We start from the raw sequence: 27,543 nt of genomic DNA, 5'->3' as shown, positions 1-27,543 counted from the left end.
GGCTTGGCTCAGGGAGGAAATGCCTGCCTAGAATGCACATGTTCATGCAAGCTGGCCTGGGCACCGAGGGCAGGGTATCTGTGGCTTTGGCAGGCTGGCCATAGTTTCTCCTATAATACCCCATCTATTACCTGCTGGAGTGAATGAAAGGACTGGTCCTGAAATGTTACGATAAATCTTTCTGCTAAAGCCGCCTGAGCCCCACCACCACGCGTGGGCATTATGCCAGCTGCCCGCCCTAGTTAGGGCCCAAATTAATGCACAGAGAGACTTGTATTAGGTTCAAAGCTGCTTGGCCAATGACTAGGATTCTCATCTGTTAGCTCAGTCTTAATTATCATAAATCTATATATTTTATAAGACTTATCTTTTAGAGGATGCCTTTCGTTGGCGCCCACTCTTGCCTGTGGCTCACATGGCACCGCTGAAGAAGCCAGGGGACAAGGGACTTCCTCTTTCTCTTTGCTAAAAATGAGTCTCCTTGCTATGTCACTTCCAGCCTGGATCACCATTACTCTACTACATTTCCCAGAATCCTCTTTGACTCCTAATCCTGTCTAACTTGCTCTTTCATTTGGCCATACAGAACTTTTTTAAACAATCAATAAGATAAACATACACAGAAGTACTTCCCCCATCACTGCAGAGCTATGGCTACATGATCTGCATGAGTCTGGGCAACAGTGGGATATATGTGGAGTTTCCATTGGAGTCCAGGGTTGATGGTGTGCAGAGAGCCAGAGTCCTTGAACCTGACTAACAACACATTACACAAGGAACATTTGCAAGAATAGCAGCTTGCACAGAACACTGTAATGCACAATACACAGCAGCTCCTAATGCTGCTAAGAATAATGAAAAGACAATGGAGAGGCAAAGAAGGAGGAGAAAAGTGGTCTTTTTTGTTGTTGCTTGATGTGCTTGCTTTTTTAAATTGAAATTGATATTCTTATTTGTATTTGTGTTTTTGTTTTTACTGTATTGTTTGTGTTAATATATTTCTTCTTTTTATATTTAACTTATTTTCAAAATTTCTTTGTAGTTTTCCCTTGACATTACAAGGGTGGTGGGTGGATGTGGAGGACTGGGTGATAGATGAGATTAGGGTACATTATGTGCAATTATCAAAGAGTCAATAAAAAATAAAATAAAATGAATTATTTTATATTAAACTTCATATAGAATGGCTCACTTGACAAAGATGTAACTTGCAATTAAGAATCATATATATATATATATATATTTCTACATATATTTCTATATATTTCTATCTATCTATGAATGTATTAGTCTTTTCTAGAGTCACAGAACTTATCTATATTTATCTATCTATCTTATCTATCTATCTATCTATCTATCTATCTATCTATCTTTCTCTGAATGGAAAGTCCAAGAATCTAGTAGCTGCTCAGTCTCAGGAGGCTGGGTATCCCAGCTGGTCTTCTGTATATGTTGGAATCCCAAAGAAATAGGTTCTATTTCAGTGAAGGAATTAATCTATTGACAAGGTAGGGCAAACAGGCAAAGAACTAACTCTTTCTTCTTTCATTGTTCTTATATGGGCTTCCAGCAGAAGGTGTGGCCCAGATTAGGGGTGTGCCTTCCAGCCTCCATATCTGATTAAAAAAACTTTTGTGTTCCCCTCCGGAGGTCTGGATTCAAGGCATGTTGTCATCTTGCCTCAAGACCCAGATTACAAGTGTGCCCTCCATTTTTGGATTATAGTTCATTGCAGATATATTCAAGTTATCACAATGAGAAAGAGCTACCCATGTTTGATAGAAAGATTGGGTCTAACATTAGGTTAAAAAATCTATTTCTAGCGGTCTTTACTACCCCTTTCTGTTTATTTAGCATATTTTTAGAGTTCATTTAGATCTTTCTATAACTGCTTGCCCTACAGAATGATGAGGTATACCTGTAATATTCTTATTAGGGATTTTGGACATTATGGGAATACCTGTACAAATTAAAATCTTTAGTAAAATACAACAGTTTTTAAAACATATTTTGGGATAAATCATATTACAGGTATACCAGAAAAACTTAAAGGACAAGAAGTTATAGAAATATCTAATATCACTTTAAAAGAAATGATTAATCAACTGAAAGGGTACTAGTGACCACTAGAGATCAAATGCGTCATGCTTTATTAACCTTAAAATTTCTAAATGCTAATGAAAAGAGTACACCAACTTTGGAGAGACACTGGATAATATAAAACCAAAACTGTTAAACTAAATCTCCCTGTACACTTTACAGATGTGTTGACCTCATAATGGAAACCAGGGTATGTGTCAAATTGGAAAGAGGTTTTGCCTCTGTTTCTATGGGAGAAAAAGCTTTGGATACTATCAAATTATAACTATTCAAATCAAACATGAGAGACCTCTTGATTAGGAGAGGCAATAGTTCATAAAGCAGCATGGCAATTCAAAGGGCAAAAAGGAAAACTCCAAATTAAGGCTGAGCCTGGTTTTCTTTTGTTCTTTCCAAGAGATTAAAAGCATCCAATGAAGGAATCTGAAGACTTTTGGACATATGAAGCATCTGAAAAAGAAGGGTGAAAAAAAGTCCCCATAAAGAAGGAAGTTGACCTAATGGCATAGCACACTTCCAACACAATAAAATTTCATGAATTTTTCAAAATGTTTTCCTGTTCTCTACAGACATGTTAGGCAGTTGGACTTCATATAGTCCCAACTCAATTAAAAACTAAAGCTGGTTTTGGAGTTGGAGCATGGCTGTCCCCTTCTCTAAAGCCAACCATGTTTGTTAAAATAAAATCCAAAATCTCTGTCTTATGTCAGAAGAGCCACCTGGTATGAGACAGAAGAAAAGCAAAATCTATGGACTATTATATTGTCATTAATGTTATATCCCTAGGATTTATTTTGTCTTTAAAGCTTTTATTAATAACTATTATCTCAAATTTAAATTTTCTGTCTTGATATTAATGGTCACATACAGTACTAAGTAATTCTAACTTTAGGCTTCATGTAACTTTCAGTGTGTGATTTTAGGCTTGAGTCTAAAGCAAGTATTTAGGAATTAAGACTATGTATCCTGGGTATATTTAATAGGTTGTGGTCATTTATACTTTCCTAGATCTGCTGCATATGACACTTAAAATGTTTACATTTTCTACAGTGAATGATGAACAATCCTATCAGTGACCTTTGAAGTCTCCAAAAGATGAAGGTGTCTCACAATGATGATCACATTGTGATTGTGGTAACACCACTAATCTGTAAAATGCCATCCAAAGATCAGCTTTGGACTACAAACTGCTCCAACGAAATTCAAGACAGTTATTTAATATAGTCCAGCCTCTTAGGCTACTCCAGCCAGGAGTTCAGATAGCCTTGCAATTTATCATCATACCAAGACTGGATAACAGGTGGATTCCCCAGGACTTGATCATAATCTCTATTTTCTCAGGGTCTTGTAAACATGCCAGCACCCCATATCAGGAGGAAAAAGTCTAAAGCACATGATGCCCACATTCCCAAGAGGTGGGGCAGATGTTTTTTGGTCATTCAGTGGATTTGTAAACATTCGTCACTGTTTAGAGATATTGGTTACAAATAGTTACTGGATGTGGTCAAGAAAATCCTATTCAAAGTTAGATTCAGTGGTCCATTTTCTGAAAAGAAAAAAAGATGGAATATAGGCATGATAGGGAAAAGGGTAGACTACTGAATCTACTTTCATCTTAGAGCAACTATTAATTTTAAACAATTTTACATTAATATGGATTTTGGTATATGTATACAAATTTAAAGTTTATGTTTCTAGTCTTATTTAAGATATTTTGTATGTTGATACCAATTCAAGGTTATTTTATTATACTGAACATATGTTTCTATTTTTGTTTAAGATATTGTACCTATGCAGCTCATTTAGTTATGTAACATAAAGTTTTAGTCCTTAAAAGCTATGTAGGATAATAAAGAAATACAGGTCAATAATCATCCTTAAACATCAAACTTATAGTCACGTTAGGTGTGTTTTCAAAGTCACACAGCGATATATTTTAGATAGGTGGGTAATCTTCAAACACTTCAAAGACCTACAGAATATGAAATATAATATGATTTAATAACATTAGGCTTTTCTTGACAATGAGACATGCTTGTTCCTGGAAATACCAATCTACCTGAAAAAAGGCTGAAGGCCCTCAAAGAACTTCCAAAATTGGACTTTACTTTTTGTAGCAAATGCTGGCCATTTGGGAAAGAAACTTCCTTGCTACAACTGTTGACTGTATGCTGTCCAAACTGGACAAACAGACACAAAGAAAAGGGATTGCCAAACTTTTCCAAACATGGTAAGTCCTTCAAACTTTCCTGCCTCTCCAAAATGTCTGTCATATATTCTAGGACTGTAGCCTGAAGTTGGATTCCCCAACATCACATAGGAACCTAGGGTGACTATCCAAGCAGCCAGCTGTTTCTTTCATTCTTATAATTTTGGAAATTGCTTGCTCTGCAATTCCTGTTTGCTCAGGTAATATTATGTTCTTCTCAAGTCTCTGATGAGATTTAAGACTACATATTAACTGCTACAGTTTTCCATAATCATATTAGAAAATAAATTAGATATGAAACTTTGGACTCTTCAGAAGTGGACAGATGATGGAGTATTTTCTCTAATTTGCCAAATACAAATTGACTAGTCATTGTGAATGTATTTCTAACTTGATAATTGTTACTGTTGTATATAGGTCCTTTTGTTAAGGTCAATACCTTTTCTTTCTATTTGGAGAACACATGATAATGATTTCATTGTATATAGTTTTACAATGTTAGAGTTAGAACTTTTCCTTTATTAGACAAAAGGGGAAAATATTATAAGAATTTCATCTATGTTGTGGTCTGATATCCAATGAAATAGAGCATTTGGTTTGAGAGGCAGTGTTCACATTCAACTATCTGGAATGTGTCATGGAGTTCCCTTGAAGACATAGCACAAGAGAAGGAAAGGCCTTCTGAAGAGGATGATATGGTGAAAAGTGGTTACAGGGACTTTTTGAGCAGGGAAATGGACTTTGACGGTGTGTGTCATGGTTGATTGTAATTATCTCAGGTTTTATCTTTAATGTTTATCCCAAAATTTTATTTTATAATAAATAGTAAAAGACATCTCTATAAATATGAGAGGCAGTTTATAGTCAGCATCCACCAGAGACACATCATGTGTCCTCTTCCTGCATCACTATTGTGGAATATTATTTCAGATAAAATTTAGCCCTGTGCTCAGAGTCTACCTCTCAGTGATATATAAATTAATACGCATAAATTAGAAAAGTTTGCAAGATGAATTAAACATTTTATTAGAATTAAACTTTCTTTTTCATATGTAAACAATTTATATAAATTATACAAGGATTAAAAATCAAAGATTACGCCTGTGTGTGGTCACACATGCCTTTAATCCCAGAACTCAGGAGGTAGACGCAGGAGACTCTATAGTTAGAGGCCAGCCTGGTCTACAGAGCAAGGTCCAGGAGAGCTAGGGCTACATCAAAGATTTTGAAAAAGAAAGAGGAAATCAAGAAATGCTTTTCATTAAGAAAAAGCATAGTACCCTTCAAAATAAGCAGAAAAATACATGCAAAAACTTCACCTTGATTGATCTTTTTTGATAAATGAAATTAAATTTTTGTAAACTTTTACAGTAACATCTTTACCAATTAGAAAATCCACATGATTATACTTTTCAGTCTTCTCGTGATAAACTAGATTGTTGGTTTTAGCTGCCAAGTTTTTAACATCCATGGGATTTGCCAAAATATCGTTTACACCACTCCATATGACAGTTTGAACCTTCATGTTCTCCAAGTTGTATATTGGAGGAGTAGACTAAGAGAAAATGAAGTATAGCATGTTTTTATTTATAACATATCAATGTAGGAACTGTAAGATTTAAATTCTAACCTATGAATCAATTCAGTGATTATATACATCAGAACACAGACAGCATTTATGAACACTCAACATTTGTCAAGGCAGGAATGGACTACTGGTAAAGTATTATCAAATATCATAATAACTTTATCAAACTAGAAATCCTGTGAATTTTACATCCTTATGGTTGAGATGATGATATCAATAACTATCTGATATGTTGTAAGGTTGTTGTGAAGTTCAGATGATAATCTATTGAAATACTTTTTTATAGCTATAGATAAGCTATTTTCTATTTCTACAGATAAGTCATTTCTATTACTATGGATAACCTATAGATATACATATTTCTATGTGAATTGTTATGAAAAGAAGTATTTTCAATCTTTTAAAGCTGCCCTATGGGCTCAGTCTACTAATACCTTGGGAAGTATAAAAATGTTCAGCAATCTTTTAAAAATAATCATTTCTTCAGAACTTTCATATACTTTCCAAAAGGGAGGAATCATTACAATCAGTAAAAGGACACTTACCTGATTGTAGTGCTGCATGTTTAGAGCCTCACTGCCCCAGTTATAAGCTTGGACTAAACCGGTTCTGATTCCCTTAAAGATAAAATATGCTGTTGCTTATAAATCTTCCAATAGCAAATTACTAGGAATTAAAGAACTTAGGTGACAGTTAGGAGGCCTGGCCTCTTGCAGTGGAACCAGTATTTATTCCTAGTGCACAAATGCAGGGACACTCTTTCAGCCTAAATTCACAGCGGGAGGGCCTAGGCCCTGCCCCAAATGCTGTGCCTCACTCTCCCTGGGGAATGGATGTGGAGTGGAAAGGGGAGGAGGGAGAGGGTTGGGGGGGCATGGGAGGATCAGAGGGAGAACGAACTGGAATTAATATGTAAAATAAGATTGATTCTAATAAAAAATTAAAAAACAAACAAAACAAAATATATATAGTAGTACTTATGTATGATATTATCACATGTAGGAAGACACTGAAATGTGAAAATTTTAGTATTATGATTTCATAAGGGATGAGTGTTGCACAAGGTATTTTATAATGTAAACTTGTTATAACATTAAACTTCACAATATTTAAATTTAGTACTATACATAGAATTCAAACGGTAAATAATAGTTAAGAGGGAAATATTTTAGAACTGGAGAATAATCTTAGTTAGTATAATGTCTGCTTTGAAGGCACCAGGACCTAAATTTAGTTGCCACAACCCTGAATGAAAAACCAGATAGTGGTAGTTTTTACCTGAAATCCTAATGCTCAGAAGGCAGAGAAACAGATTCCTGGAGCCTTCCACAGAAAGCCTAAGCTCCCCAGACAGTTTCAGAACATTGAGAGAAATCTCAGAAAGCAGTTGCATAGTGTCTTAAAACAACACTCAGGGATATTCTCTGGTAACCACATGCAAGCGCATACATTATCCAAGACACTGACACACAATCTGTCCACCATCATACAAGAACATTCACACAGGTACACACACACACACACACACACACACACACACACACACACACTCACACACACACCCTTTTAAATTATGTAAATGCACATCAATAAAGCTATACATTAAGAAATGAGGTAATATTTTGATGTCTATGGAAAAACATTTTAAAAATAAAATTTAATTGACTTCAACACCTGTTACAAAGTATCATTTCTATCAGAAATAAATTACAATTGAACTATTTCTCATTCACTTAGAATTTATTTTGTGTAAAATATTTCCAATGATTCCTATGACGAAGGTAATTTTGTCAAATAATAGCACTGTGTTTTGAAAACCCAATTGCTTTAGCTCTAGAAAAACAATGAGGAATGAGGGCTTCATAGCAGTCTAGTCTTCAGACATGTGTACACTGACTTTTTCACAGTGTTCGAATGCTGGGAGGACAGAGATGTGATTAACAGATTTCTCCAGTCAAGATAAGAGTTCAAAATACCTGTTAAAATCTGACACATGTCACTCTTATGGTTATTGCCCAATTGAGCCAGAAACTTCATACCCGTGAGTCCAGAGCAAAATGAATAATATAGCTCAGACATGAATTATAAAAAAATGAATACCCATGAATGAAGAAGAAATTCCAAATAAGAGGATATACATCCTGATCATAGGTACTGTCTCACATCCTGGCAATGGCCTTGGTAGGGTAAGGCCTTTTTCAACTTAATTCCTCTTTGTTGTCATGGAGATATTAAAATGTATGAAGGAAATGATTCACAATTTATGCTTATACCTCAAAGGCACCTAAAATTTCTACCTTTCACTAATACCTGATATTTATAAATCAGTATTAATTTTATGTAACAAGGTTTATACTAGTTTTCTATGTTTTTAAATTTAAATATATTTTCTTGTTTAGATAACACAATGTTCAGTCATCCTATCTGTGATATCCTGCTCTAGCACCAATCATCTCTACCCTCTATGGTCAAAAGCTTCTGGACTGGGCTGGGTTTATAACCTCAGTTCTCCTGGAGGCCAGCTTCCTCAGATCACCAAGAAAATTTACAAGTTTTAAAATAAAAGTTACTGCTTAGAAGAAGACATAAGAATGGAAAAAATCCTTTTCACAATGAAAATTTCTGCACAGAGCAGTGATTCTCCTCTTGGCATCAGAGATATCATTGTTACTATCTACTCTCATCATCATCATCATCATCATCATCATCATCATCACAAGATAGAGTATTGACACAACCCATCAAGGAGGGAAGATTTCAAGCAAAAGAGAAAAGGAATTGAAGTACAGAAAAAGTTTACCTGAGCAAAATGAAGTATACTCCTAACTGAAGTTCCTGCCGGAATTTGCCCAGCATACACATCAATACGACTCTGGGAAATAGCAAAACATGGTTAGTGTCTTTCTTTATTTTTCCAAGAGATTATTTTTTTATTAGTTAAAATTAGAAACAAGGTGGCTTCACATCTCAGTCCTCTCTCCCTCTCCTTCCCCTTCCCCTAATGCCCCACTAGTCCCCCATCTCATCCCCCCTCTATTCTTCCCTGACCCAACCTTCCTGATACTCTTTTTCCTCTTCTCCCTGCCTCTCCTCCCCATCTCATTCATATGTGAATTTTAGACCTAGAGCAAAGGATTAGCAGCCTACAATCCTCATCACCAAAGGAACTAGGAAACAAGAAGGACTCTAAGAGAGGAATGCATGGACCCCAGGAGAAGGGAAGGGGCAGGATTTCCTGAGCTAATTGGGAGCATGAGGGTAGGGAGAGAGAGCTGGGTGAATGAGAGCGGGATAGTGTCTTTCTAAGAGTATGAGAGTTTAAAATAGTATTGCAGAACTGTGTGACTTTTATGATCAAATCTTTACTGAATCAATTAAAAAGAAAGATTGGATTTTGACCACAGCATGGAAATTAAGTGTTTTTGTTTGTTTTATATATGATAGTATGTGATGGAGATAAACTTTTTTCTGGAAAGAAGTCTTAATCTTAATGTGATTATTGAAAAGAAATAAGAGAAAAATATTAGTTCATCCATATATACAATAGATGGATTTTATGGCCATATTCATAACTTTGAAATTATATGCAAACTGTGCCAAATTTTATAAAATGAGCTATTCATATTATGTCAGTTAAGTTGTTCTATATTATGAGCAATTACTTTGTATTTTTAATGTCTACCTAATAATAAGATGATAGCATTAGTAATCACTACTAAAAAACACTGACCTGAAGACAAAAATCACACATACCTCATTTAAATTTTGGGGATTATATCCGAATAGCAGTGTCAGTAGATTATTACAAACAGTTCCGATTGTCTGCCGATGGCAAATGAACTGAATGATATGGTTGTCATCTTTTCCGGTCATTATATCCTTTTCTCCAAAAACTTGCTGAAAAATGACATATTTAAATAATGGTTCTGAGACTATTGTCCAGTAAGAAGCAATGACAGAAGGAGTTTGAGTTGCAATGCAACATGTCAATATACTGATAAATTTATATGGTTTTGTGCACTATGACATCTTCTGCCTCCTAAGTGGTATGCCCTGAAATAGTTATTTTCTGCTCCACAGAACACTTTTATAAATAATGAATTATCTGAGGTGATGGAGATTACCTCTGCCATTTTTTAAATGAGAGAGAATTATGGCTTTTCAAGTACTGAAAAATTTATGTCTACATCTGCAGCAGTGTCTTTTAATTCATGCAAGCCATAAATCTATCAAACTAATGAAGAAACTAATGTCTAAAAAATAGATATGTGACATGCTATGTAAAGTAATTATTGTGAAAGTTAGATAATGAAAAGAAATATCTATAGTACATGACGCTTAAGAATATTTTATAAAGTTTTGTATGCCATGGTGCATGGGTAGAATTCAGAGGATATAATTCAGGTGTCTCCTTCCATCATGTGGGTCTCAGGGTTTGAACTCAGATCAGCAGGCACAGCTCCAAGTGCCTCTACATACTTACAAGCTCAGTACATGACAACAGATTCTATCAAAATTAAATTATTAAAAAAGTCTGATATCACAAACTAATTGTAAAGGCTACCTGAAAAGTAAGGAATAGAAGCCCAAAATGACTGTGAATAGAGGAACTTGATAAAACAGCACAAAAAGCAACTGATTTCTAATATTCATACAGAGGGAAAACAGATACCCTTCTCTTTTTTGAATAGAATCAAATTTACCAAATTTATCAGGAAAACATGTTTTAGATTTGTGTCATAAGGACAACCAAAAACAAATAAAAAAACATGCTCTTGGTCACAGCAATGAGAATACTGATTAAAGTATCCAGACTTTTGATGTCTCTAGAATTTAATAAAAAAATTTTCAACAGTCTATGTAATGTCTTAGAAAAAAATAGAGACTCTTATGAAGAATAATGTTCTAGGAGACATTAACATGCTACAGTGAAAGCCATATCAAGATACTCTATACCCAGATGGTGATAAGAAAACCATGCATGTACTTTGTGTAGACTGAGTGCAGACCAAATGGGTGCCCATCAAAGCCCTGAACTCATAAACTTTCAAGGTTTATTTAATTCATCTATTTTGCTGTATCAGCATCAAACTTAATGGACTTAAGACTAAAAAAGGATACACAAGTTTTACAGAGACATGTGATACATTGATTTAAATAAGAATGAGAAAAATCCAATGGTCTAGGAGAAAAGAACATTATACTGAGGAAATCTTATGACCATGGTAACTGATTGTTTTTTAACACTGGGAAAAATAGAAAAAGTATAAAGCAACATCTTTAAATTGTCAGTGAAATTTTAAAAAGCTCTATATTTAAAATTCTTTTAAAGTATGTTTTATTTTTATATATGTAAATATGTGCCTATGTACATTGCCCACAGAGATCAGAAGAGGGAGTCAGGTTCTCAGAGATGAAATTTCAGGTGGCAGTGGGTACAGGTCATTGGAGCACAACTCCAGCCCTCTTCAAGAAAGGTACTCACAACCACTAAGCCATGGCTCAAGCCTCTAAATTTAAAATGTTATCACTAACAAAAGTATTATTTATGTACTTAGTTAAAATAAGGTTATTCACAAGTAAAGAAACCAATATAATTAATGGCTAATGATACAAGAAATATTAGAAGTACTTTTCTTTTAAATCAAGAGTATATGGTAATGGCCCTGCCTAGGATGATACAGACTTTGGGGATCCCCCATGGAGGGCCTTACCCTTCCTGGGGAGAAGAGGAGGATTGGGGTGGGGGGTTGGTAGCATGTGGGTAAGAAGGGGAGGTAGAGGGAACAGAGATTGACTTGTAAAACAGTCTTGTTTCTAATTCGATCTAATATAAATAAATAAATAAATAAATAAATAAATAAATAAAGTCAATAAACCCAGGGCTTGATTCCTCCAGGAAATTATCAAATGACACCTCTAGCCAAGCTTATCAGAGCTGAAAGGCTGGCCAAATAATTCAGTAGAGACTGAGACATATAAAGAAGCATCACTTTGTGTTGAGATGAGGATTGGCACTATATACCAGGCTGGCCTGGAAGTCACAGTGATCCTTCAGCCTCAGTGTTACTGCCTACAGCAATTACCAATGTGCACCACAACACCTAACAGTATCCTGCATCTCTTAAATGAGTCACTAGGAAATAATTCCATAATAATAATATCACTTCAATAGATTCAATAGACAGACTGTTTGAAAACAAGTGTTAGAAAGATTGGGCTAGTAAAATATCATTTGTTGGTTAAACTTTCAAATAAACAAAATCCATAACCAGATTATTTCACTACTGAAATCTCCCAAATACCAAAGCATCTATAATTACACAATGCCTTTGATAGAAGTGAAGCAAAGAGAGTCGTTTCCAGCTATTTCAAGAGGTTTTCCTTACCCTGGCACTATAATTAGAAAAGAAGGTTGGAAGGAAAGCTAGCAGCAAGTAATAGCTTGCAGAACTCTAAATGCCAAGACATCTTAATGTTTTGAAAGAATGAATATCAATATAAAAAACCAATAATATATTAAGAAGAAGTAAGGTTTGTCAATGAAATGAAAATGGGACTAAACTTTCAGAAAAATCTGTAGACACAATGGACCATATTAACTGACTGAAAAGGAATGATAATCAAGAGGTAATTTCCATAGAAAGAGATGACATATCAACAACATTGAATATATGTTTGTTATTGACATTCTCGGCATACTAGAACTACAAAACAATGCATGGGGCTGAGATGATTCAGCTGGGAAAGCATCTGCTGCATTAGAGCATGAGTTCAAATCCTAAGAAGCCCAAAAGCCAGGTGTATGTCTACTGCCCAAACCCAGGGTTAGAAGAGTCAGGCAGATCCTCAGTCCAATGGCCAGTGGTCTAGCCAATTGGTGAGTCCTGAGTTTGCTGAGAAATGCTGTCTCAAAAGAAGACAAGACTAAGTCAGAAATTCTCCAGACACTGACATTTGGCTCCTCATGCAGGTGCACAAATATGCAAGAGCAGCTGCATACATTTGTGCCTTCCCACAAAAACCGTACACATTTTCCACCAAGTGTATGAATACACACACACACACACACACACACACACACACACACACACACACACACACACACACACACACCCAAATAAGTATAACAGATGTTACAACTGTAATTAATACTATAACCATCTTAAAAGTAAAAAAAGTTTCCCCCTGAATCCATAATAGTTAGTTTGCACTTGCCATGTGTGTGCATCATTAAGTTGCTCATTTTTGGCCTTAGCAAAAGAACAACACATTCACAATAACCCACACAGAAACATAAATACACATGTGAACATACACACATCGAAAGCAAATGTTCTAAAGACAAAAAACATCTCTGCCCTCTGCCCTCTGCCTGCCCTCTGCCTGCCACCTGAGGTGAGTCTGAGTGCCACTATGCCCCAAACTTCCCCCACTACATCCTCCTAGCTTCTTTCTGAGCATGCTCCTAGAGTAGCGTGGACCCACCCAGACCGGAAGGTCCACTCTGAGTCCAGACACACCTCACTCTTGGTTCTCCCACTGCCCTCTGCCCTTTGCTTGAGGAGACTAGAAGAGAGAGAGAGAGACCCCACCTGCACCCACTGGAAGAAGGGATGGGAAGATGACAGAATAAGAACACACTTGACAACAGAAAGACCAATATGACACCACCAGAATCTAGTGACTCCACACCAGCAAGAGCTGAGAAGCCCAACACAGAGGATGAAGAAGAGATGAACCTTAAAATTTTTCTTATGAAGATAATAGAGACCATTAAAGAGGAAACAAGAAAATCCCTTAAAGAAATAGAAGAAAAAACAAACAAAAAGTTACATGAAATGGAGGAAAAATAAACCAAAAAATTCAAGAAATAAACAAATCTCTTAAAGAATCGAAAGAAAGTCACGAAAAAACAACCAAATAAGTAAAGGAAACAACTCAAACACTTCACAGTTTGAAAGCAGAATCAGAGACAATAAGGAAAACACAGAATGAGGGGATGCTGGAAATAGAAAAGCTGGGTAAACAATCAGGAACCACTGATCTAAGTATAACCAATAAAATACAAGAGATGGAAGAGAAAATCTCAGGTGTTGAAGACCAAAGAAAATAGACCAAAGAAAATCTCAAGTCCAACAAATCCCTAACACAAAATATCCAGGAAATATGGGACACCAAAAAGAACAAACCTAAGAATAATAGGGATAGAAGAAGGTGAAGAAACCAGCTCAAAGGTACAGAAAACCTATTTAATAAAATCATAGAAGGAAACTTCCAACCTAAAAAAGGATATGCCTATGAAAGTAAAAGAAACTTACAGAACAACAAATAGATTGGACCACAAAAAAGTCCCCTCACCACATAATAATCATAACACCAAACTTACACAATAAAGAAAAAATACTAAGAGCAGCAAAAGAAAAAGGCCAAGTAACATAAAGGCAGACCTATCGAATTACACCTGACTTCTCAATGGAAACTTTGAAAGCCAGAAGATCCTGGAGAGCTGTTCTAAAAAAGCTAAGGGAACATGGATGCCATCCCAGACTACTATGTCCAGCAAAGCTTTCAATCACGATAGATGGAGAAAAAAGATATTCCATGACAAAACCAGATTTAAGCAACATATATGCACGAATCTAGCCCTACAGAAATTACTGCAAGGAAAACACCAATGCAACAAAGATAAACTACACTCAAAAACCATAAGCAATAGATAATCCCACTTTACCAAACACCAAAAGAAAACAGGGGGAAAATCCACACATAATAAGACCACCACCAACAAATCCAAAACAAACAAGAATCAACAATCAATGGTCATTAATATCACTCAATGTCAATGGTCTTAACTTGCCTATAAAAAGATACAGGCTAATACAATGGATACGAAGACAGAATCCATCCTTCTGCTGCATACAAGAAACACATCTCAATGTCAAAGTTAGACTTTCCCTCAGAGTAAAGGGTTGGGAAAAGGCTTTCCAATCAAATGGACCCAAGAAACAAGCTGGTGTAGCAATCTTAATATCTAATAAATTAGACTTCAAACTAAAATCAATCCAAAGAAATATGCATTGCATACACATCACAGGAAAAGTCCATCAAGATGAAGTCTCCTGAATATCTATGCCCCAAATACAAAGGCACCCACATTTGTAAAAGAAACATTACTAAAGCTCAAATCACACATAAAACCTCACACACTTATAGTAGGAGACTTCAACACAGGGCTCTCACCACTAGATAGGACCACCAGACAGAAATATAACAAAGAAAAAAAAAGAACTAACAGAAGTTTTGACCCAATTGGGTTTAACAGACATCTATAGAACATCCATCCAAACACAAAAGAATATACCTTCTTCTCAGCGCAACATGGAACCTTCTCTAAAATTGACCACATATTCGGCAAGGTAGCAAACCTACACAGATACAAAAAAAAAAAAAAAATGGAATAGCCCCATGTATCTTATCAGACCACCATACTTTAAGGTTAGAATTCAACAACAACACTAATTGCACAAACTGAAAATCTCATGGAAATTGAATGATGCCCAATTGCACCATTCCTGGGTCAAGGAAGAAATAAAAATATTTAAAGATTTCCTAGAATTTAATGAGAATGTAGGCACAACATACCCAAACTTATGGGACACTTTGAAAGCAGTGCTAAGAGGAAAGTTCATAGCACTAAGTGCCCACATGAAGAAACTGGAGATTAGTCACATTAGAGAATTAATAGCACAACTGAAAGCCCTAGAATAAAAGGAAGAAAACCCACCCCATAGGAGTAGACACCAGGAAATAAACTGAGGGCTGAAATCAATAAAGTAGAAACTAGGAAAACACTATAAAGACTCAATGAAACAAAGAGTTGGTTCTTCGAGAAAGTCAACAAGATAGACAAACATTTATCCAAACTAACTAAAGGGCAGAGAAAAAGCATGCTAATTAACAAAATCAGAAATGAAAAGGGGGACATAACAACAGACACTGAAGAAATCCAGAGAATCATCAAGTCATACATTGAAAACCTGTACTCAACAAAATTGGAAAATCTAAAGGAAATGGAAATTTTCCTGGATAGATATCACTTACCAAAATTAAATCAAGAACAGATAAGCAATTTAAGCAGACCTATAACCCCTAATGAAATAGAAGCAGTCATCAAAAGTATCCTAACCAAAAAAAAAAAAAAAAAAAAAGCCCAGGGCCATATGGATTCACTGCAGAATTTTACCAGGATTTCAAAGAATAGCTAACACTATTCTATTTGCAGATGACATGATAGTTTGCATAAGTGACCCAAAAAACTCTACCAGGGAACTCCTACAGCTGGTAAACACCTTCAGCAAAGTGGCAGGATACAAGATTAATTAAAAAAATATCTGTAGCCCTACTACATACAGATGATAAATGCACTGAGAAAGAAGTCAAAGAAACATCACCCTTTACAAAAACAACTAACAACATAAAATACCTTTGGGTAATGCTAATCAAAAATGTGAAATAGTAAGTATAGTAAGAACTGTATAGTAAGAACTTTGAGTCTTTAAACAAAGAAATTAAAGAAGATGCCAGAAAATGGAAAGATCTCCCATGGTCTTGGATAGGTAGGATCAACATAGTGAAAATGGCAATCTTGCCAAAAGTAATCTACAGATTCAGTGAAATTCCCATAAAATCCCAACACAATTCTTTACAGACCTTGAAAGAACAGTACTCAACTTCATATGGAAAAACAAAAAGCACAGGATAGCCAAAACAACCCTATACAATAAAGAAACATCCAGAGGTATCACCATCCCTGCATTCAAGCTCTATTATAGATCCATGGTTCTGAAAACAGCTTGGTATTGGCACAAAAATAGAGAGATAGACCAATGGAATCAAATTGAAAACTCCTGATATTAACCTAAACACCTACAAACATCAGATTTTTTTATAAAGAAGCCAAAGTTATACAATGGAGAAAAGAAAGCACCACCCAAAAATTGTGTTGACATAATTGGATTCAGACATGCAGAAGACTGCAGATTGATCCATGTCTATCACAATGCACAAAACTTAAGTCCAAATGGATCAAAGACCTCAACATAAATTCAGCCACACTGAGCTTCCTAGAAGAGAAGGAAGATGGTACCCTGGAACAAATTGGTTCAGGAGACTGCTTCCTGAACATAACTACAGTAGCACAAACATTGAGATCGACAATTAATAAATGGTACCTCCTGAAACTGAGAAGCTTCTGTAAGGCAAAGGACACAGTCAGCAAGACAAAATGCCAGCCCACAGAATGGGAAAATATATTCACTAACCCCATATCTGATAGAGTGCTGATAACCAAAATATACAATGAACTCAAGAAGCTAGTCACCAAACAACAAGCAATGCAATTAGAAAGTGGAGTGCAGAACTGTATAGAGAATTCTCAACAGAGGAATCTAAAATGGCTGAAAGACACTTGAGAAAGTGCTCAACATCCTTAGCCACCAGGGAAATGCAACTCAAAACCACTCTGAGATACCATCTTACTCCTATCAGAATGGCTAAAATCAATAACACCAATGACAGTCTATGCTGGAGAGGATGTGGAGAAAGAGGAACACTCCTCATTGTTGGTGGGAGTGCAAACTTGTACAACCACTTTGGAAATCAGTATGGCAGTTTTTCAGGAAAATGGGAATCGGTCTACCTTAATATCCAGCAATTCCTCTCTTGGGCATATACCCAAAGAATGCACATTCATACACTAAGGACTGTTATAAATCTTTCCACCAAAAGCTGCCGAGCCCCATCTCCATGTGTGTGCTTTATGCCAGCTGCCCACCTGAGTTAGGGCCCAAATGAATATACAGAAAGTTGTATCAGGTACAAAGCTGCTTGCCCAATGACTAGGATTCTCATCTGTTAGCTCAGTCTCAATTATCATAAATCTATATATTTTATAAGACAGACTTATCTTATAGAGGATGCCTTCCGCTGGCACCCTCCCTTGCTGGTTGATCACATTGTGCCGCTAGAGGAGGAGCAGAGGGGAAAGAGGGGATACTTCTTGTTTCCCCTTTCTTAAATATGAGTCTCCTCACTATGTCACTTTGCTACTACATTTCCCAGAATCCTTTTTGACTCCTAGTCCTGCCTAACTTGCTGCCTCATTGGCAAAACAATACTTTATTCAATAATCAATAAGATGAACATACACAGCACATTCCCCATCAAAGGAAATATGTTCAACTATGTTCATAGCAGCATTATCTGTAGTAGCCAGAAACTGGAAGCAACCTAGATGCCCCTCAACTGAAGAAGAGATACAGAAAATGTACATTTACAATGGAGTGCTACTCAGCGGAAAAAAATCAATGGGTCTTGAAATTTTCAGGCAAATGGATGGAACTAGAAGAAACCATCCTCAGTGAGGTAAACCAGTCACAAAAAAGATAAACATGGTATGTACTCACTCATATATGATTTTTCGACATAGAGCAAAGAATTACCAATCTATAATCCACACTGCCAGAGGAGCTAGGAAAGAAGGAGGACACCAAGAGAAGATTGCTTACTCCCTTGAAGAAGAGGAGAGGGACAAGAACCCCAGAACAAGGTGGGAGAATGGGGGGGTGGAAGGAGGTGGGAAGGGAACAAGGGTTTGGGGAGGAGAACAAGAGGAATGAAACAGGAGGGGAATAGAGGAGGGCAAGAAAGGAGAAGCCTTGAAAGAGGGAGACAGTACAGGTTTGGAGAGAGGTCTGGCACAGGGGAACTATTAGGGAATCCACAGGAATGACCCCAACTAAGAATCCAAGCAGTGGTGGAGAAAATGACATTGGTGCCCTTCCCCTATAATGAGATTGATGTCTACCTTGGTTATCATTCTTAGAGCCTTCATCCAGTAGCTGTTCAAAGCAGATGCAAGCACCCACAGCTAAGCATTGAACCATATTCCTGGAATCCAGTTGTGAAGAGGGAGAAGGGTTGAGCAAAGGAGCCAAAATGGTGCTGCAGAAACAGTTGACCTGACCTAGTGAGAGCATGGAGACCCTAGTCATAAAGCTGGGGAAACAGCATTGGACCAAACCAAGCCCTCTGAATGTGGGTGCCAGCTAGGAGGCCAAGACAATCTCTGGGACCTCTAGCAATAGAGCCAGTCTTTATCCCTAGAGCACAAATGGACTTTGGGAGTCCATTCCCTATGGAGGGATACTATTGCAGCCCAGATACAGCAAGGAGGGCCTAGGCCCTCCCCCAAATGATATGACAAACTTTTATGGCCCCTGGTGGAGGGCCTCACTATCCCTGGGGAGGAGTTGGGGGATGGGTTGGGGGGATTGGTGGGAAACAATGGAAGATGGTAGGGTGAGGGAATGAGGGGGATGGATATGTAATATGAGTAGTAATTAAAGAATTTAATAAAAACTAAAAACAGAAAGACTGCAATTAAGAAAAACTCATCTTCTTAACATAAAACATGACATCTTCAAAAAAGTGTGCAAAGCTAATGAGTTTATCAAGATTGTAAGATGCAGTTTCAAAAAAATGAAATAAATTTTTGCCATAGATTATCAACAGACTATCAGATATCAAGGAAAACAAACCCAGAAAAGTTAATGAAGCATTAATTGAATGAAAAGATACTCTGTTTTTGATTGTTTGAAGTTCCAAATAACAGGCTAACAGAGATGGTTCAGTCACTAAAGCCTGGGATTACCACTAACACATGAAAATACCAACTCTCTGCATACTTGTTTAAATTTGTGCTTTGTTTAGTTAGCAAAAACGCATGCTGACTTTAAATGGTGTAAATAACAAAATTAAAAAAAATAACTTTGAAAAAAAGATGTGGGTGCTGGAGAGATGCTTAGTGATAAGAGGGCTTTCTGCTGTTCCAGAGACATGAGTTCCATTCTCAGCAACCATATCAGGCAGATCTCAGCTGCTTTTAATCCAATTCCAGGGCTTCTAATGGTCCTCTGAGTAAACACACACACATGCACACACACACACACACACACACACACACACACACACACACACACACACTATGCACTTACACAGACACATCCAAATATGCATGAATAAAAACAAACATTAAAAAGGAAAAGTATTTGATCTATAGAGAAAACACCTTTTTGAACTTTAGAGTTGACATGTAGGATTTGTTTTTTTTTTTTGTTTGTTTGTTTGTTTTTCCAACTTTTTAATTTGAATTAGAAACAGGATTGTTTTACATGACAATCCCAGTTCCCTTCTCCCACCCGAACTCCCCATCCCCCCCCACCCAACTAAAACCTTATCTGTCACATATCTTTTCTGCTCCCCCTGGATGGTGAGGCCTTCCATAGGGGGTCATCAGAGTCTTTCATATCCTTTGGGATAGGGCCTAGGCCCACCCCCGTGTGTCTTGGATCAGGGAGTATTCCTCTATATGGAATGGGCTCTGAAAGTCCACACCTATGCTAGGGATAAATACTGGGCTTCTACAGGAGGTCCCATAGATTTCTGAGGTTTCCTCACAGAAACCCATGTTCCTGGGGTTTGGAACTCTTGCTCCCCAGTCTGATAGTCCCAGCATGGGACTGATCCAGACATGTAGGTTTTGACAAGGCTAAATGTTCCACTATCTGATCTGCAACTAAACTAGGACAAGAGAGTTCCAAGTAAGATTAAGAAAGTGGTTTTCTCTGTTCTTAATATCCCTGAGTAGAGGCTGTTAATCATTATCATGTATGAGAAAAGAACAGCTGGCAGTTTTATCTGCTTTAGAGAATGTATCTATGTAAATGCATAAAACAAAAAAATCAGAAAGTATTAGTTAAGAAGAGTCAGGTGCAACTCGCTGTATAAATGAAATGATGCTGAGTCATTGGCCATAATTGCAAGTAAAAGCCAAACAAAATAAAACTCAATGTCAGTTAGATGACTCACTATTTTAAAGAGACAAACTCTAGCAAGAATACAAAAGATATGTGATCAGTAGACTGTTTATAATGCAAAACCCTCTATCCAACTAAAGCTTTTCTGCAAACTAAAGCATTTATAATTAATATATTTTCAGTACTTTGTACAAGATGGGATTAAAATGAGTTTTAAAACAACAGGGAAAAGTGAATGCTACAGTCAAGTCTATAGGAAGAAAGAGAAGATAAAAGGGGATAATTCCGTTCACTCTATTGTAATTTCAGCCTGAAAACCAGAAATGATAGAAAACTTTAAAAACAAATGCAGATTGCACAGTTGTATGATAAAATCTATTAATAAAGGTTTCAGTAGATAAGAAAAGTAGATGGGTAAGAAGAAAAAAAAAAGAACCTTGGTCAACTGGTGGATAACAAGACCTGGCAACCTGTGACATACAGTACCAGCTGTGGGGGAGCTGTGTGGTTACAAAGACTCCAAGCAGAGAGGCAGCATGATATTGCCTTAGCATCTCTGGTCTTTAGCCGGGTACCATTAATATTCTTGAAAACTGCACCTAACTTCTATTTCTGAGGGGGTCCTAGAAAGTATTACAAACCTTGATCACTGTTGGGTCAACGTATGCAATCGTGCGAAAGGCACCTGACAGATACCTGGTAGTCACAACAGGGGCCAGGGCAAGGTTGGCTTTAATTTTCTGTGCCACCTGTGGGTTTGTTGCAAATGCCCCATAAGCTGAAAGAAAACAAGAGAATAGATTACTTTTTCCTATTCTCTCTTGGTTCCAAGTTCTGTGTCATTTTTAATCACAACAGAGACTCTACATGTATTCTTTGTCATATTTGTGAAACTTTGCTTGGGTAATTTGATTCACCTGGAAGAACACCACTAGGTTACTTTCTTTAAGCTACATTTGATGTGGACCTCATTTTAACTGTCACTGTGAAAGGTTTTGTTTGTTTAACTAAATATTCAATAACTTAGTATGCTGTATTACAAAAAAAAAATAAGTGACTAATTAGCCAGAGCATTAGGGACAGGCCCTGCAACCACAACTAGGGGTCTCACAAGTAGATCAAGCTGCACAGCTGGCACACATATGCAGAGGACCTAGGTCAAATTCATGCAGGCTCCCTGCTGTCCATCCAGAGTCTTTGAACTCCTATGAGCCCAGGTTAGTTGTTTCTGTGGGTTCCCTTGTGAAGACCCTGGTTTCCAGGAACCTATTCCTCATTCTGGGTTTCCTTGCGAAGCCTCAATACAAGTAGAGGAGCTTAGTCCTTCCTCAACTTGATATGTTATGCTTTGTTGACACCCATGGGAATCCTTCTGCTCTCTGGTCAGAAACAGGAGTAGGGAGGGTTGGGTGGGGGATGGGAATGAGAGTAGAGGAAGGACAGAAAACTGTGGCTGTGATGTAAAATAAATGAATACATTTCATTAACAAAATAAATAAATAAAAATTAAAAATGTAAAAATTAAAAAGTGACAAATCTAGAAAAATCAAGTATTTCCTGATTGTTAATTAATCTCTCTTACAATTGGAATCTAGAATGTTACATTTCTGTTACATTGATCTTTTAAGTATTTTCCTTCTGGTCATACTGAAAGTTGTTTGCATGGAAAACTTGTATACACCTTCACATTTAGATGATTGGTTATGAGGGCTGAGTAGACTATCTTTAGAAAAAGACATAAAAATTTAATGGGCACCAAAATTTCAAATTAATTTTTGTTTTATCATTAAAATCTTCTCTAATAGTTGGATATTCCCTCTTCTATGGCTGGAGAATGATATTTATAGCTTCTACTTGTATGGTCCTCCAATCCCAGGCCTTGTGTGTGTACACAAACACAATAAAATTTGGTAAATATTATTCCATTTTTGCACTAGTTCTTCATTAAGGATTTCTTTGATCTTAGGGAACATTACTAACATGAGAAGACAATTTTGCTTGTTACAATTCCCATCTAGTTAGTAGACACTCCAGACACTACTTAGCATCATAGAATGAATATCCTCCAAAGACATCCTCAAGAGAAAACATGTGGCCCAGTAAATATGAGGGCCTGTGCTATTGATCCCTTATCTTTCCTAAATAGACTGTGAGTTTCAGGAGAAGTAAATTTCCTTAGTGTACTATGTGCATGGTAGCTAACTGCCAGCAAAGTACTCAAGCAGTAAGAAGGCTATTTTCAAACCAGTTGCATGCAAATTGTTTAGAAATGTTTTTCCAGGGAGTATAAGGTTTGGAAGCATGCATTTTTTCTTGTAGTCACATTATGTAAATTAGCATGCCTCAGATTATTCCAGCAAAATACTACTCAAAGCTCTGTGGATGCTCACTGGGACCTCAGAAATCAGTTAAGGATATCAAAAAACAATTTGTTAAGCTTAGTTTTGGAAAGTGCTAAGAATCCCAAGTGACTCTATCACATTTTTGCATTGTTCACATATCTCATTTCTTTGAAATGATGATTATTTTAAAGAGCAGATAATGAATGTATCTATTATTCTATCTGCTATTTTGAAGATTAGCCAAGTGCAATCAGCCATGCCTGTAATCAACCATTTGAGAAGTGGAGTCAGAGGCTTGCATGGTGGAACCCAGCCGGGGTAGGCAGCAATACTCTGTGCCAAACAACAACAAACATGGCTGTCTGTTAGCAAATTAAACCACTGCAACAAATGAATTCATTTTTTGGCTAGTCTGAATGTTTGTAAATACTGACAAAATGTCATTTCTATAAATGAAGTTATTTTTAAAGAATGCTTATGTGGTTTACAATTAAAAATTACAAGATGGGCAGATTTTAGTCTCTCACAGCATACCAAGAAGGGTGCCCTGGGAATGGCCAACATAGTAGATTTGTTTCTGTCCTGTCTTGTTCACAATGAAATCAATGATGGCTGGAATGTCAAATTTTATTTGTTCATCAAAACTGTATAAAACAGAAATTAAGGAGTTTGGTTAATTATAATAATTAAGCATTATCTTTTCAGGGGAAACCCTGACTTGAAAAAAATTTCCAAAGAGACGCATGGGTACTGAGATAACACTAATCAAATATCTACTGCATGCTCTGCATCATGCTCCCCATCACACACCCCCATTTCCTACAATGCTCACAATGCTGTGAAATGATCTTTTGTTTGGTCCCTTTGAACAGAGTCAAGGATCAGAGCTATTTAAGTGACTTACTATATCTCTAATTGCATTTGTTCTACATCTGAATTTATTAGATAATATGCCAGATAATATTCCCATGACATATGTATGTCTAGTTTTTATTTGTATGTGAGTAAGACATGTTAAAATGATCAATAAATTAGAGTATTTTCAAAAATGGAAACAGGAAGAAGTTTCTCAATGATTTTCTGACATTTTGTGATAGAAATGAACCTTGTACGTTTTGTTCCTCTTATTCCTTCCCTGTTTTTGTTTTCATAAATATAAAAGCCTCAACAAAAGTAAAAAATAAAAAATATAGATGATTAGAAGTTAAGCATATGCTCATCAAGTTGTATGAACAAAATATGAACGCTTTATCTATTCAAATATACCTCAATGAAATATTTCCTAAAAGAAGGAGACAAAATAGCAAAGTGATTAGTACTTACAAGTAAGGAGATATATAGAAATGATATTTAAAATTTGCTTTTATCTTTAAATTAATAATATAAAATTTTAGGCAAACATTTACCTATCAACCTTTTAAAATATCATTCATTCAAGGAGCTGGAGATGTCTCCATGCTTCAGGAGACTTACTTGTCTCAATAACATCTCACAGACATCTAAACTCCAGCTCTAGGGCGATGGATGCAAATCCTGGGACCAATGTGCTCCATACACGCACACACACACACACACACACACACACACACACACACACACACACACTCACACACACATACACACATGTAAATACATACACCACACATGCACACACACACACATAGTCACACATCCATATGTACACACACCCCCACATACACACACACATACATACACACATACACACACTCACACACATACACACATTCTACATGCACACACATGCATACACACATACATACACACACATACATACACATACACACAGACACATAGACACACACACTAAAAGTAAATCATATATTATTCAAAATATTATTCTTATGACATTTTAATGAAGTTATTTTAGTCATTGAGTAAATTTGTGACAACTTATAAGTGTTAAACATAGCTTTAAGGAAAACAAACCAAGATAAAAGATGTTTCCTCTTACCTAAAATCCCAGAATGCTTCAGAATTTGGGTCTAGGTACACATGTTTCATGGCATAATTATTGCCTCTGCTGTTCCCCAGCCACACATCAAAATTAGCATCTGCCAGAAGGAAGCCCAAGCTGCTACTGGGAGGGTTGAGAATCCAAGAAGAAGCAGATAGAGTCAAGCCATGCTGCAAATACACTACTGTCTTTGGGGCTGAAAAGAAAACATATTTGTTATTTATTATTGACTTTTATGAACACAAAATAATGGAGCTCATTATATTTTATGCATGTATGTCATTGCAGCATTCTCATATTTGCATCTTCTATTATCCTCTTTGACATCTATTTCCTCCCTAGGAAATACTTGATAATATTTTCACTCATCATAGAACTGTTGGATTCGGGTTTTTGCTTGTTTGTTTTTGTTTCGTGATACTGTCTCCATGTATAAGCCTGAATGGCCTGGAACTTGTTATGTCAAGCCGGGTGGCCTCAAACTCAACAGATCCACTTGCTTCTGCCTCCCTAATGCTGTGATTAAAGGCAACAAGGCTTGTTTTTTTGTTTGTTGGCGTGTTTGCCATAATGAAGATGTAAATCGAATAGAAGTGTTAACAGCTGGTTATCCTCATGCTATATAAATAAAAATCATGCAGTTTCTTCAGAGTAAAATAATCACTGTGCTCATTAGATCCCATTTTCTTCCTGCTCCTTATTGAATAGATATGAATTTCCCTAAAGTTTTTAATTTATAAAATTTTCAAGCTTTATTATTTTCTAGTAAAAAGTTTAAACTCATGTAAGGCAAATGACAATATGAAAATTATATAATAAATAACTACAACAATAAGTCATTGAACATGAATATCATCTGTGGGACATCTAAACATATAGTCAGAATGAACCAGGAGCAGCAATCATCACCTAGAAGGATATTGTGAACTCTCACAGCAGCAACTCAAGCATTACAGAGTCAGTGGGCTTAGAGGTTCTTGGCCTTTTAGGCAGGGATTCTGAGCTTTTATCCTCTGCAAAATCTAAATTTATGAGACAGATGGTGTTTATTTGTGTAGTAATACGAACTACCATGGCAGGTATCACACATACTCCTGATTTGCATGTGGAATCCAGGGAGGTTTGGAAGCTTCTTATTAGAGGTAACTGATGGAGGGATTTTCACAGAATGCATTTAAATCTCAGTACTTGTTGTCACTCACTGTTACATGAATCCATGGTCTCGTTCTTCCCGCATGGAATCCGGTAAATTGGAAGAATGTAACCATCACCACTCACAACTTCATACACTTCCCATTTATAGCCCCAATAGGAAATAATCTCACTCTAAATGTGGAAGAGAAAACATATTGACTTTCATTAGTTTGGTCGTCTGGACACTTTTGTGATTCTTCAGTAAATTTCCTTTATAGAGTATATTAACAATTTCTGTGTAAAGAGAAATTTCAGGTTATCGTACATGCAACAATTGGGAAAGAATGAGTGAAACTAATAGAGGTGAATCTTTGAAGTGTGTTGATTAATCAGAATAACTTACAATATTCATATTGGCTTCAGGGTTCTTCGGTTTGGGTTTCAACAAACAAAGTATGTTTCCAATTACATGAACAAGGCAAATTGTTTTCAGTAGCCACCACATTTAAACCTGCTGGGAGGTAGGTATTAGCTTGATACAGTACATGTCTCCATGTAAACTCAGGTTATTGGATATGCATTATGTCTATCTGTCACCTTCCTTACTTGAAAGTTGGCCATGTCATTCTATAAGACTCAGAAATATCTCTATACTTTCCAAAAGACAACTTAGATGAAATTCAAATTAATTGCCCAAGCTGTTCAGAAAACTACCTTTCTGCCCCTTAGCTTTTCATGAAACTTATATAATTCTCTGCCACTTCCTGAAAAATATCATGGAAATGTATTTGGATCTTCTCTTAACTTAATCAAAATCATTATCTGGCTTTTTCAATGAAGCTATTACACAAGTTAACCCAAAACAGTTGACAACTTGACTACAACAGAATAAAGCTAAGAAGAGTGATAGAAGGACCATAACATAGGGTATGTGAGAGCAAAGTGGGATGAACAGTCACGTGATATAGAGCTTGTGGCTCAGAGGGACTTTATCTAGTCACTACTGCCAACCCACCCTTTTTTTTTTTTGAGAAATATTAACACAGATATATTCCACTAACAGTTTTGGAATTTTCTTTGTAGACATACCTTTTGAAAAGTACAAATACTGGTAATGAAATATTTTCAACACATATTATTCTCTCTCCCACTGATATGGAGCCCAGAAACTGTAGACCCCGCTCTGTGTTCTGTTCTAGTTTTTTACCCCATAAACCATTTATATCAAAGCACAATGGAGAAAAGAAGAAAGATACACTCTAGTAAAATAACTTCAGTACAATAGATCATGATGATGAATTTAAATGAAAGTTGTG

At 36.4% G+C, this 27,543-nt stretch overlaps 1 protein-coding gene across 1 annotated transcript; it reads right to left on the bottom strand.

Moving 5' to 3' along the window:
* Positions 1-2,460: 2,460 nt before the first annotated feature.
* Positions 2,461-26,732, bottom strand: LOC100760209 (tear acid lipase-like protein). The gene is made up of 10 exons (XM_027406773.1): positions 26,631-26,732; positions 26,302-26,419; positions 25,091-25,289; positions 23,653-23,762; positions 21,418-21,554; positions 9,651-9,794; positions 8,698-8,769; positions 6,443-6,514; positions 5,679-5,864; positions 2,461-2,550 (listed from the first exon to the last, which is right to left on the bottom strand). Exons 1-10 carry the CDS (start codon positions 26,730-26,732, stop codon positions 2,461-2,463), a joined length of 1,230 nt encoding a protein of 409 aa, XP_027262574.1.
* Positions 26,733-27,543: the final 811 nt, after the last annotated feature.

Source organism: Cricetulus griseus, chromosome 3 (assembly GCF_003668045.3).
Source record: "Cricetulus griseus strain 17A/GY chromosome 3, alternate assembly CriGri-PICRH-1.0, whole genome shotgun sequence".
Classification (NCBI taxonomy): Eukaryota; Metazoa; Chordata; class Mammalia; order Rodentia; family Cricetidae; genus Cricetulus; species Cricetulus griseus.
The sequence above is the reverse complement of the archived record's forward strand: the minus strand, read 5'-3'. Positions and strand labels throughout refer to the sequence as shown.